Below are 12208 nucleotides of genomic sequence, written 5' to 3'. Positions count from 1 at the left end.
GGGTCCCGAATTTTCGGAGTCAATCACTGGTGGGTAGAAAATACTACACCATCCGTGGTTGGTTGAACCCGTGGATTCGGAACCCGTGGGTACGGAGGGCGGGAGTGCCGACTGTATCGGTGGGACAGGTTAAAGACCAGGAAGAGCCCACTGCTGCCGAAGCCAAGGAGGCTGTTTCAAGACAGGTGATGGAGAATGTCAGAGGCTGGGGGACACAAGGGACTGAGGACAGACCCCACCTTGGACAAGAGGGGCCTCAAGATGCAATATGCAGACCCACACCAGGTCACACACCGCCCAGGACCGCGGTGGTTGAATTCGGTAATAATAACAACAGACCAGGCTTGTATTTCCTATGTCCATTTTTCTAGTAACTTACTTTTTTTTTTTTAAATGGCAATATTAGGGAGTGAACCCAGAACTTCCTATATGTTAAGCATGTGCTCTACCACTGAGCTATACCCACCCCTCTAGTCATGTGTTTTTAAGTGGTTCATGATGGCTTGAGAATGGAAGACACTGGTACTTCACAGCGGAGAGCTGGGGAGGCGCTGGCCTGCGTGGCGGTGGGTGGAGTGCATGGCAGAGGCAGAGGCGAGGAGGACAGAATGGGAGGCCAGGACGGGATGGCTCACTGGTGGTGGCAAGTGAAAGACGGACAGAGCAGAGCGCTTGGTGTGGTGCTGGGGGAAGGAGAGGTGGCAGAGGCGGGTCCTGAGGAACTGGAGGCTGTCAGTGGTCCGTGCTGGTTCATCCACGATTACAAAGTATAAAAATCTAGAGTTCTTTTATACTTCATTTGGCGGCAAAACCTGACCTGGACTGGCCCCAGGTGTACATATTCTTTTGCCTGCCTTGGTGTGAATGTTCGTACATCTGCCAAAATGTGAATGACTCTGTGTTCCGGACGCAGGCCCGCGGCCCACTGGAGGTTTCGTAGCATGCCACATAGATGCTAAGTCTGTTTCTAAAAGCTGAAATACTCTGAATTCCACGACTCGTCTGGCCTCCAGGTTTTTGAACAAGGAACCAAGGATCTGTGTTTTGGATGAGGAAGGCGTGCAGGTCCTTGTAGAAAGCGGGATGTGGAAGATCAGGGGACAAGGTGGGGAGCCGAGTCCCGCAGTGGGCTTGAGAGGGGAGGATAAAAAGCGCACAACCATCGGGTAACGAGGGAAAGCTTTTTTTCCCTGGTGACCAGAATTGCATAGAAATTGGCTTTTAAAGATAGAAAGCGATTTTGAGATGGGGAAATCTAAAGGTGAGGAGCACGTGGCCTCCACCTTCTAGAGACGGGAGAGCCGTGGCTTTGCCCTTTCTCCCAACTCTCCGCCCTCCTGAAGGCCAGAAGCTCCACAGGCTGCTTGGAGCATGAGTCATGAGAACCCGCAGGCATCGAAGTTCAAGAACACCCTTGCGGCCTCCCTCCCTTGTCTACATCCTTTGGTCTGAAATCACAGGGTGCCAGGACTTAAGCAAATGAAGGGCACTTGCACTGAGCATCTGTAAACCTCAGTGGTGTGAGTAATTGAGCCTTAAAGTCTGGTGCCTGCTCCTCGTTAGCCGGCTCCTCTCTGGCTTCTCTGACAAAGAAGAGAGCTGCTCTTTACTTCCCGGCTTCAGTGGGCAGAAAGGAATGCGCCGTCCACACGCGCCGGCCAGTCAAGGGTGGACACGGGTGTCTCCGCCGCCGCCTCGTCTCTGGCCCACGCTGGAAAGGCACTCCTCCAGCAGACGAAATAAAAGATTGCTGATAGCTGGAGTGCTTTGTTTGCTTTCTAAAATGAATCAAGCTCTTCAAAAGCTTAGATTGGACAGTGCGGGGCCGCACGCTGGTCCCTCGGCCACATTCCTCTCATCCTGCCCTCCCCCTCCGCCCCCCCTCCCCCAGGCCCTGCATCACTCAGATTCCTAGTACTCACTCATCAGCGCCAGCTGGCGGCCACCGGGGCTGGCCAGACGGACCAGGTGCCCTGGGGCAGGGCCTGTGGGACAGTCACAGGCCTCAGCTGATGAGGGCAGGGAGGAACGGGAGGCAGGGGCTCTTGAAGGACAGAGTCAGCCAGGCTCTCTTCTGCCCGGCAGGGGGTGGGGGGCTGGGGGGGGTGGGGGTGAGGGTGGCGGGAAATGCATCTCCCAACCCTAAAGAAATGGTTTATTCTGTGCTGCCAGTTGAGTGTCTATTTGATGTTTAAAGCACCCACCCCATGTCCCCCGCAGTTCTTCCCCACCCATCTCCATCCTGGAGTCATGCTGGATGTGGGATGTGGAGGGTGCCTTTTAGCAGCTGTGTGTCTGGAGAATGGCAAAGCTCAGGAGTGGATTGGAAACAGAACATCCAGCCCCAGCCAGGATCTGAGGGCACGCAGTCTGTAAAGCTCTGTGCTTACTTTACCTAGATGGTAGCAAAGTGTGGAGGATGGGGAGGGTTTGCAGAGCCCCAGCTTGTCACGCCACGTTATCAGGTCCTAGCATATAGACAGTGATGATATGTGTGCGAGGAGGGGTCAGGAAGAATCTTCAGCTATAAGAATATGTAAAAGGAGAACAAGAGTTACCAAGAAGGAGACATGGTGCCTTTGTCCCTTTTGATTTAACACACATTATGCAGCAATGTCACTGTGTTGGACCATTTCTTCAGAAGAGGAGGGGCCATCCTCTGTCTAGTCGTGGAACTCCTGACTCTTTGGTCTTGGCAGATCACCTGGACCTTGGTGAAAACACGCAGTCGAAGTTTCTACCAGCCAAAGAGATTTCTAGGACAGTTTCACCTAACACATTGTTTACTTGGACCAAGTAAAGCGTGCGGTAACATAACACCTCGGGGCTGGAGTCTGCGCAGGCTTACTGCTAAACTCCTTGTGCTCCACTAAACTCCGTTCCTTTGCCCAGATGGATACATATAAACAGTAGAGATGTAAGCCTTTGCACACTTAGGAAGTTAAAGCAACCTAAATCTTTATTATGTGTTTCTAACTTTTCTTATCATTTCACCCCGAAGTTATCGCCCCCAAATCCTTCATGTGAAGAAAATACTAAATGTTAAAATTCAGTCTCACAAATGCTTGTCATATTTCACTAGAGTTGAGTGAATTTACTAAACATATAATTTAATCTCCTTTTTTTAGTTCTTTCAGAGAAAAAAGGTAGTAATTAAGTATTCCAAATTTATAATAACACTATTAATGTGTGTGTGTATATATATGTATATATATATCTAAAACATTAGAAACTTTACAGTCGTACAAGTTTTTCAAAAATCAGGTCAATCACCCCATTTACAGGAGTCTCTGTAGTTTTTTAGTAACACCTTAGTGACATGGTGTTACATGTATTCTTTCAGGGTTTATCAAGGACTGAGAAGGGCCTGAGACTCTCAATTTTAGCACTTCGCCCTTGAGAAAGTTAAAAGCCACCTCAAGGAGTCTGGGATGGGAGGCAGAGGGCAGTGGCGAGTGGGGTGGGGGAAAGCGGGTGGTGGATTTTTAAAAGGATGGTGACAATGACACACTCATAAACTTGACCGAGTGAAAAGGGGCAGTCAGACCTTGTAAAGTCTTCACAGTGTGGGAATCCACCATGTCATGCGGTGAAGTGAGATCTGGAGGAAACATTTCTAATCTGCTCAGAGCCCCACCCCACCCCAGGTGGCTCGTCACTGAGCGAAAATAAGAAATAAGTTAGGGAGGAACCAAATCAGAAGTAATTCGGGGACCGTGAGTCAACAAGCCTTTTTGGTAAACACCACTGGCCATCTGCAGAAACGAGTATGTTCAAGCAGTGCTTTTAACAACTCTTTCAGAAAACAGAGCTTCTTTACAGGACGCTGCTGTGAAAAGAGGGGAAGACGGGTGGGGTTCGGGTGACTTTCAGGAGGTCTCTTGTGCCAAGATATTAGTGGAGGGAAAGTGAATGAAAGCTCCACCCACAGCACATGAGGCAGGAAGCCCTGGAGACTGGGCTGAGTGTCTCTCTAATAATAAACTTGCATTCATGCCAAGAGCTTGACCAACTCGACAGATAGAAGTGAGCTTTTGCCCCGAGTGAGAGGTGTTCTTTCCCCCGCCTGCTCCAAGGTGACTTATTTCCTTCACAGTGACATCGATGAAGGCCGGGTGCCTGGACGGGACATAGGGCTTTGAGAAGACCTAAGATGAGATGCAGTTACCCAGCAGGTGCAGAATGGGCTATGGCTGAAGGGAAAACAGGATCCTCTTCCACGAGTCGCTTAAAATCTCTTTATGGAGGAGAATCTCACACTGAACCCAGGATCCTTCGAAGACCTTTTTCACGTGTAGATTCCAAGGCCTCACACCAGGTCTACTGAATCCAACTTAAAGGGGAGAAGTTGGGGCATTCATAGCCAGGTCTTAAGGGAGGCCAGATGTGGGAAGCACTGACCTAGGCCATAGGTGATGAAAGACACAGGGAGGTCAGGGAAGATCAAAAATGGAGAGATTTTAAAGGCTCCATGAGGGAGATGGAGTGCAAACTGGGGGAAAGATGGGATCTAAATCAGATGAGGAAAGGAAGGCAGTCTAGGCAAGAGGGACTACACACACATGCCTGAAAGTACACTGATTGAGGTGTGTGTTTGCGTGCACACTACCAGCCTTAGTCATCACTCGAGAACAACACCTGTTGCTCAGATAGGCTTAGCCCCACTAGGGTGGAGGCGCTGCTTTGCTGAACCGACAAGCGGGGGCTCAGATAACGAAGGCACCCAGAGGGAGCCTGGCCGCCGTATCAGCTGGCCCGGGAGCCAGACCTGCCGCCCTCGCCTGTGCCTGTGTGCAAGCTGGAGAACCTCCCCGAGTATCAGTTACATGGAAAACCAGAGCACGACGACCCACCTCGTAGGGTTTTATTTTAATTGTAGACATTGAAATTTGAATTCGACACTATTTTTTTTCAGATCTCACGGAATATGATCCTTCTTTTGATTTTGTTCCAACCATTTAAACATGTAAAATCTATTCTTAGCTCATAGGTCATATAAAAACAGGCGGGCCACAAAACTTTGTTATTGGACTGATCCCCACCCAAGGGTCAGAGCTGGCAGCAGGCCTCGAGCTGGTCCTGAAGAGGTGCAGCCCAGCTCCACGTCCAGAAAACGTAAACGGCAGGACTGCCCTCAGACACGGGTTTCCCCGCTCCCTTCCCGGACACCGGGCGGAACCTCAGGATCACACACATTCTTTTAAGTTGTGTTGTCCTCTTATTCATTCAGCAAGCATTTAAGCTCCTATTAGATATAAGCCTACAGGGGACACAGAGTTGAATAAGATGCCAGCTCACCTGGAAGTTGGGGAAACATTCATCAATAAAGCATCATGATACAATGTGGAAGAGCCTTCTAATAGGGCCGTGTTCCAAGGACAATGGGGGCATAGTAAAAGGAGGGCGGAATTAGTTCTGAAAGGGCGAGGTGGGCCGGGTGGGGGCTATAGACAAGGAAGCACAAAGGAGTTAGTGTTGGGACCAGGCTTGAGAGCAGAAGAGTGAAGGGAGGCTGTTCTGGGCAGAGGGACCCATCTGTGCAAAGTCAGGAGAGGACAAGCAGGTCTCGGAATCTGTGAGTCCCTCCTTCCTCCCAACGAATGTGTGGCTGGAGTGTGGGATGTGGGGTGAGGGGATGGTGGGAGCTGAGACCAGAAAGGGAGAGGGCTCTGATTATAGTTTGTGCCAAAGTGCAGGTTTTGCTTTTTAAGGCATTGGAATGTTCCCAGAGGTTTTTTTTGTTTGTTTGTTTGTTTTAAATGTAGTAGTAATGTGATCGGCTCTGTATTCTAGAAATTAAGCAGGTAGCGACGTGGACTATAGATTAGAGCGGAGGAAGTTTCAGGCAGGGAGACTAAAAGGAATGACTGGAATAAATCAGACAGGAGATACAGCAGACTGACCTAAAGCACTGACTGTTGTTATGAACCAAACGGGTGGCCTCTGGGCAGGGTACCCCCAGAGCAGCAGCTTCATCCTCTCTACCAGGGGCTGGACTGAGTGATTCCCGAGGTCAGTTCCTGCCCTCACATGCTCTGACTTTGCCCTTGCCTCTTAGAGAGTAGCCACATTGCCTCCTCCCAAGCTGTGGACAGAATAATCTCTTCCCTCTAGCATCCCCTCTGAGTTTTTGCTGTATCCACGCCAGTGCCCAGTGGCAGCTGGAAAACCATTTGGATGTCATCAGTGCCATTTCCCTTGCTCGTGCCTGCACGAGCATCTGGGGAGATAAAGCCCTTGGCAGGCAACCGGCAGGTGGCAGGGCTGACAGGCTGAGAGTGTGCTGGTGAACACAGGTTAATGTCCGAGCCCCGGTGTCCTGGCCCATTTTAGGAGGCTACCCTCAGGAGCAGTATGGTGGCTGCATAATTTAAGTACAGTGTTTATATAGAACAGTTTAAACAGTACCTTTGCATCCAAAATCTCAGGTAATAGATGGGGACGGGGTTGTTTCTCTATTCATTGAATTTGTGTTTCCCCAAAAGGTTTTGAAGGGAACATACTAGATGACACTAATAAAGTCACAGCCATCAGCATGATGTAAGCTGCGCTCAGAATGTGATCAGTATTTTAATTAGTAGTCTGCTACCCCTGATGTTTAAACAAAGAGTAAAAACAGAGAGAAACAGATCATACCATTCCCTGTTCAGAATGCTCCCGTGACTGCCACACTCGGGAGAAAATCCCAGCGGCTCCCACTCCGTCTCGGAGCTCGCCTTCCCTGCCCCTCCCTTGGGCACCCCTCTGCCGGCATCCTGGACTGCTTGCTGTTCTTAAACACACCAGGCTCATTCATATCTTGGGCCCTTTCCATGGGACACTTCCTCTGTCTGGAATGTTCTTTCCCCTGATCTCTGAGTGGATTCCTCATATTATTTAGATTTTTGCTTCACTGTTAACCTCCTTAGAGTGGCTTACACAACAGCTCTCTGTAAAATAAGAACCCCTTATGCACCCTGCTCTAACAGTTTTCCTGCTTAATTTTTCTTCATGGCATTCGCCCCTCCAAAATTGTACTATATATTCGTTTAATTGTTGTCCTCCACGCCCACTGGACTATCAGCTCCATGAGGGTAAGAGCTTTCTCTGGACTGCTGTATCCTCCCCACCTGGAACTCCACCTGGCACATGGCAGGTGATGAACTGATATCTGTTAAATGAGAAAGCTGCCCTATGAGAGGACAGCACAGAGATGAGGGGATTCAGCCACCGTTTTCTAAATGCCCACCACACTTAAGATATCAGTAACAGTCTAATAGTGATACAGTTATAATTAACATAATAATTAAATAAAATAATGTATATATTTATAAAATATATATTAACATGTATTTAACTTATAGTGTTATGTGATATAATAATAAAATATATCATAAATTTAATATTAAAATAAGAATAATGGTAATAATACTAATAAGCAATCATTTATTAAGGTCTTACTATGCACCAGACACTATTAACGTCTATCCACGTGATCTCATTTAATCTTCATTATAACCCTAGCAGGCTGGTATTATTATTTTCTCTATTTCACACTTCAGGACACCAGAATGAGGAAGTTAGAAAGTCTAACACAGGTTTACGTGACTCCAACACCCTCTTGCTTTTCTTTCTATAACTAACAATGCAATGACCCAAACCATCTTGAAATGAACTTCAGGTAGATTTTCAGGTATATTCTGTACAGGATAGAAATAGGCAAGCAGGAGGGCCACTTGGTGTGAATTAAGCTTTTTTTTTACCAAGAGAATAGAAAAAAACCCTAGCATATGCTTGGGGGAACTGTTTGAAAGCATTAAAATAGGGTTAGCTAGTGTTTGCTCCTTAATAGCAGTCAAAACAGAAGGCAGATTCAGCTTTACTGCTTAGGAAGCTGAAGGAATGTTATCTAGATCTCCTGTAGGCCACAAGACTCATCTTACAGATGAGAAGGACTTTGGCTGATCCAGGCAGACACCAAAAACAATTTCCTGCAAGCTAATGACTCTCCCATAAGTCTGTGGGACTATTCGGAACATCCAGACAATGCAGTATGTCCTGTATTTACTGTGTGTTCAGAAAGATCTTGCAGAATCACTCAGGTTAATTTTCACTCTAAGGCTAAATGAGGGAAGGAGGCCGAGTAGAGGCCCCAAACCAGTGTGTCAACCTCATTATGACTGCCTAGGGGGCCTGTCCAGGGAATCCGTGCCACATTAAACCATGATCTAAACTATGAGCCTTGTATCTAGAAACCACTTTTGTAGGACAGCTGCTCTCCTGTTCTTTTTACTTAGATCGTAAAAGTAAATTTTAATCCGTTGGGAATTGGGAGCAGGTGAAAAATCAAACTGATACTGATCCAACTTGGTCAGAAAAAATGTAAGGGCTGATTTTTCCATACAAGTCATGTAGTCTGGTTGGAGTCCATCCCATTCAGGGACAGCTATTGTCTGCACTCACCAAGTCTCAATCCTGAGGCCCCATGAAAAGGAATTTTCCCCTCACTGCTCTGTCCCCCAGAAGAGCTGCTGAAGGTGACCATTTCTGTACTCTCCTGGGTGATGGCTCTCTCTATAGAAAGCATGAGGCTGAACCGAATGTTCTGTGCTTCACTAGAAAAAGACTGGTCTTTTTAACCAGGCTCATCAAACAGTGGGCATTTTTTTTGTTCCCCGGATAATAAGTGTTGGTGGGTTAATGGGTCATCTTCAGGAGAGAGGTCAGAAGGAAAAACAGCAGTGTTCAAAGCTGGAGCTAGAAATCCCAGCCATCAAAGAGCACAGTACTTGGTGAGCAGTGATAATATATAGGGCATGCACTAGCCACCCCATCCGAGAGGTCACATCTAACCTTTATCCTCAGCAAAGCCAGAGAAGGTCACTGAATGCGGTAGACACAGCTCTGTGAGGCCCTCATGAGAAGCCAGCCAGGGAATCCCTGGTGCCAGTGCTAGGGAGTTCCTTTTCACTGAGGGAGAATTGTATTCTGGCTCCTTGCAGACTGACACTGCAAGTACTTTGAACATTGAAAAGAACAAAAAAAGCAAACAGCCACAAGAAAGGGGAGGGGAGGGAGGAGAGAAAGAGAGAGAGAGATATCAGCAGGGGTAGTTAGTAAAAAGGGACCCGGAGACAGAAAACCTTTTGTTCCCCGAGTTCGTTTCATGTAGAGATTGTGAGGTGAATGGCTTTGAAATGAAATGGGTTTATGAAGGAGTTGCCAGGTCACAGGAAGCGCGACTGTCAGACTGCTTTGTGAATTCGATTTCTTTAAAACTTAGGTTAATCTTAAAAAGAATATATCTCCTTTCCCGGTTTCTTTTTCTTTTCTTTCTTTCTTTTTTTTTTTTTTTTTTTTTTTGGTGGGGGCGGGGGTGGAGTAAGGTTCGGGACGGTTCCCCGTTTTATTTTCCACCCTTTCTGACAATGTAAAAAGAAATGATCACATTACAAGTTCTTTGTCAGTTTTCGGGAGTTAAGGGTGGGCGGAGCATCCGCGTTACCTTGGCCCACTAGCCAATGGGGAATCGGGATGCAAATGAGGCCCGCGCTCCGCCCGCCTCGAGCAAAACAGTGAGTTAAGAGGCTTGGCGGGCGTAGGTGCGCCAGAGCTCCGCGCACTGCGACTGACCAGCGGCCGAGTCCGGGCGGTTCTCTCATTTAGCCCAGCGCTCGATGGAGGGACGGACTCGTCAGTGCTTAATGCAGTGTAACTAGTGTAGGAAAACGGCTCAATTCCCCGCTGCCGAGATGAAGTATAAGGTAGGAGGGCTCCTTTTACAAAAGGTTTCCGTGTGTGTGTGTGTGTGTGTCCGTGTCCGTGTCCGTGTCCCACTGTGACAACTCCTCTGCGGGGACCTCTGCTGTGCCCGAGAGGGTTCTGAGATGGGGCTCAGTCACTGAGGTTGGCATACAAGCAGGCAGGCAGAGACCCGGTCTCTTAAGACCCACGCCGGGAGCTACGGCACACCCGGGGCCACCTCCCCTGAAAGTTGCGGGGAGTTGGTCTTAGAGCCAGGATGCAGCAGCCGCTGTAGATCAGCGGGTGTCTAACTTGAAGCCGAGCGCGCCTTAACTCAAGTCTCCGCGGCTTCCCGGGGCCTGGCCTCCACTGTCCCGGGAACTGTAATAAGAGAGGAATCAGAACTGCTGAGTCTCTCACACTGGTTGTTAAAGCTGTTTTCAGCCTTGGCTTTGGCGCGTTTGCTTCGGGAAGCACCTTGCCATATGTACTTTTGGTGGGAGACCTTAAAAGTCCCAGGTACTGTTACACAGCTGATGGTGGAGAATTTTGACATCCATAAATGATGCTGGATTAAGAACAAATGAGTATTTGCCATTTCTTGAAAGCATTTTATTGGCGTTTGAATCGACTGAGGGTCTGAAGGCTCCAGCAAGCTTATGTCCCTGAAACTCAGTGTCATAGCACTCAGTGTTATTTTCCCATGCATTTCACTCCTCCTTGTGTTTATTCTTGGCAAAAGGATTATGACTTGCTTAGAATACCCCATTTTGTTGAACTTGCCCCCATCTAACCAGGCAAGCAGCTTCCACAGACCCTATTCAGAGCAGATTGCAATGAACTGGATGTGAATTTTCCTTGGAAGAGGAATACTTCTGAATAGGTGCAATGCTAGTGCGTTTAAACAAACAGGCTATTAAAAAGAATTTAGGCAGGTGGTTGTGCTTTTGGATTGGCAATTCGCATCACCATCACCTGTCTGACCTTCAGGATTGTGGTAGCTGGGAGCTACTTTGCTTTCTTTCTGAATTACCTAGCTTCTGGCTCATCCTTTTTTAATATGAGGTTGTAAATACTTAGTTCTGGCTAATAGCCACTGGCTAACCTCAGTGATTAATCTTTTATTCAAAAGCTATAAATCTTCTTCAGTAGCTCTAAATCTAAATGTCGAAAGTCTTTATTGTAGTGCATGAGTTATAGTTCTCCTTGAAAAGGTGAGACCTCGCTGAAGACACAGGTATCAGTTATCACTGTACTATCAGCTTTCCATTTTCTGCCTCAATAGGAAAGATCAGGGGAGTGGATAATCCTGAAGATTCTTAATATGTTTGACTTGATGCAACCAGGAAAAAAGCTTTCTACCTGGCAGGAAAGCTTGCTTTCTTGAAGCAGTTCACCCCATTTTTCCACAGTTCCCTTATTTAGAACAGTGATAGGAATTACTATTATCTCATTTCCAGATACTACTTAATGACTCTTTGTCCTTCTCCCCATTGCTGAACACCTTGAGTTTCATAAAAACCAGCTGGAAGGGTCAAAAAAGAGAAAATACGTTCATACATTTATTATTCAAAAGTATAAATGGCTGTTTTCAATGTTGAGTGCTGCGATCTGGCAAGTGACAAAGTCTAAAGTCACTTTTATCCAGTGACCTCATCCTGTTTAGTCTTACTTTTGTGGAAAGAAAATGTCATGGCAACTGACGATGTGAACCGTGATTGGCGTTCTTGGGGAAAACCTGCCTCTTCGCCAGGTCTTAGCAGTGTCAAACATCCTGCCAGGTGATGTAAATAGATGATTTTTATTAGCTTGTGGACAACTTCACCAGCAAAACTACTGACTTCTCCCTCCGACAAACCAAATGACAGATTGACACCTTGTGGTGATTCTAAAAGGAACCAATAGCTGAAGCAATCTACTTTCCCTTTCTTATAAAGCTTATTTTCTCTCTAGTTAATAATGGACAATTTTATCTCAGGAGATTTTGTAAGTTTGAGTAGGGGGAATGACACAAAGGTAGAAGAGTGATAAATAACAGTTCTTAAGACTCACCATGACAATGCAGGATTGTCGTATTTAACTCTCCCAATTAACTCCATGAGGTAATGTTAATACTTTATACTCATTTTCAAATGTGGAAATTGTGGCACAGAGAGGCTAAGTAATTTGTCCAAAGCCACACAGCTAAAAAGTGGTGGAGCTGGGATTTGAACCAAGGTGATCTGGCTCTGGAACTTGTGACTTTAAATCACTATTAAAGAAAGAGAAAGAACCTACCTGTGACCTCCCTCAAATGTCCTGTGTGACTGTGTCTTCTCCCAGGAAGTTTAAGACTCTATTTCATCCAAAGTCTTTCTGCAGGATAGATTTTTTTTTTTAAGACAATAACTCTACAAAGCAAAATACAACGCGCGTTTGGCAGTTATGTGTTTAATTTGAGCAACCTAGGGAGTAAAATCAGATAATTAGTAGATTGTAAAATCCT

The 12208-nt window shown here is 46.8% G+C and overlaps 1 protein-coding gene across 2 annotated transcripts in view; it reads left to right on the top strand.

The window, feature by feature from the left end:
• Positions 1-12208, top strand: part of NEDD9 (neural precursor cell expressed, developmentally down-regulated 9) — a 167061-nt gene that overhangs the window by 110702 nt on the left and 44151 nt on the right. Inside the window, exon 1 of one of the 2 annotated variants that reach the window (XM_010945718.3) lies at positions 9561-9743. The exons of the other annotated variant lie outside the window; for it this stretch is intronic. Coding sequence (XP_010944020.1) covers positions 9732-9743 — 12 coding nt within the window. The 5' untranslated portion in view covers positions 9561-9731. Of the gene's footprint in view, positions 1-9560; positions 9744-12208 lie in introns of those variants that run through there. 2 annotated transcript variants of the gene reach the window in all.

This window comes from Camelus bactrianus, chromosome 20 (assembly GCF_048773025.1).
Source record: "Camelus bactrianus isolate YW-2024 breed Bactrian camel chromosome 20, ASM4877302v1, whole genome shotgun sequence".
NCBI lineage: Eukaryota > Metazoa > Chordata > Mammalia > Artiodactyla > Camelidae > Camelus > Camelus bactrianus.
Note: the sequence above shows the minus strand (reverse complement) of the source record. Positions and strands in the feature narration are given on the sequence as shown.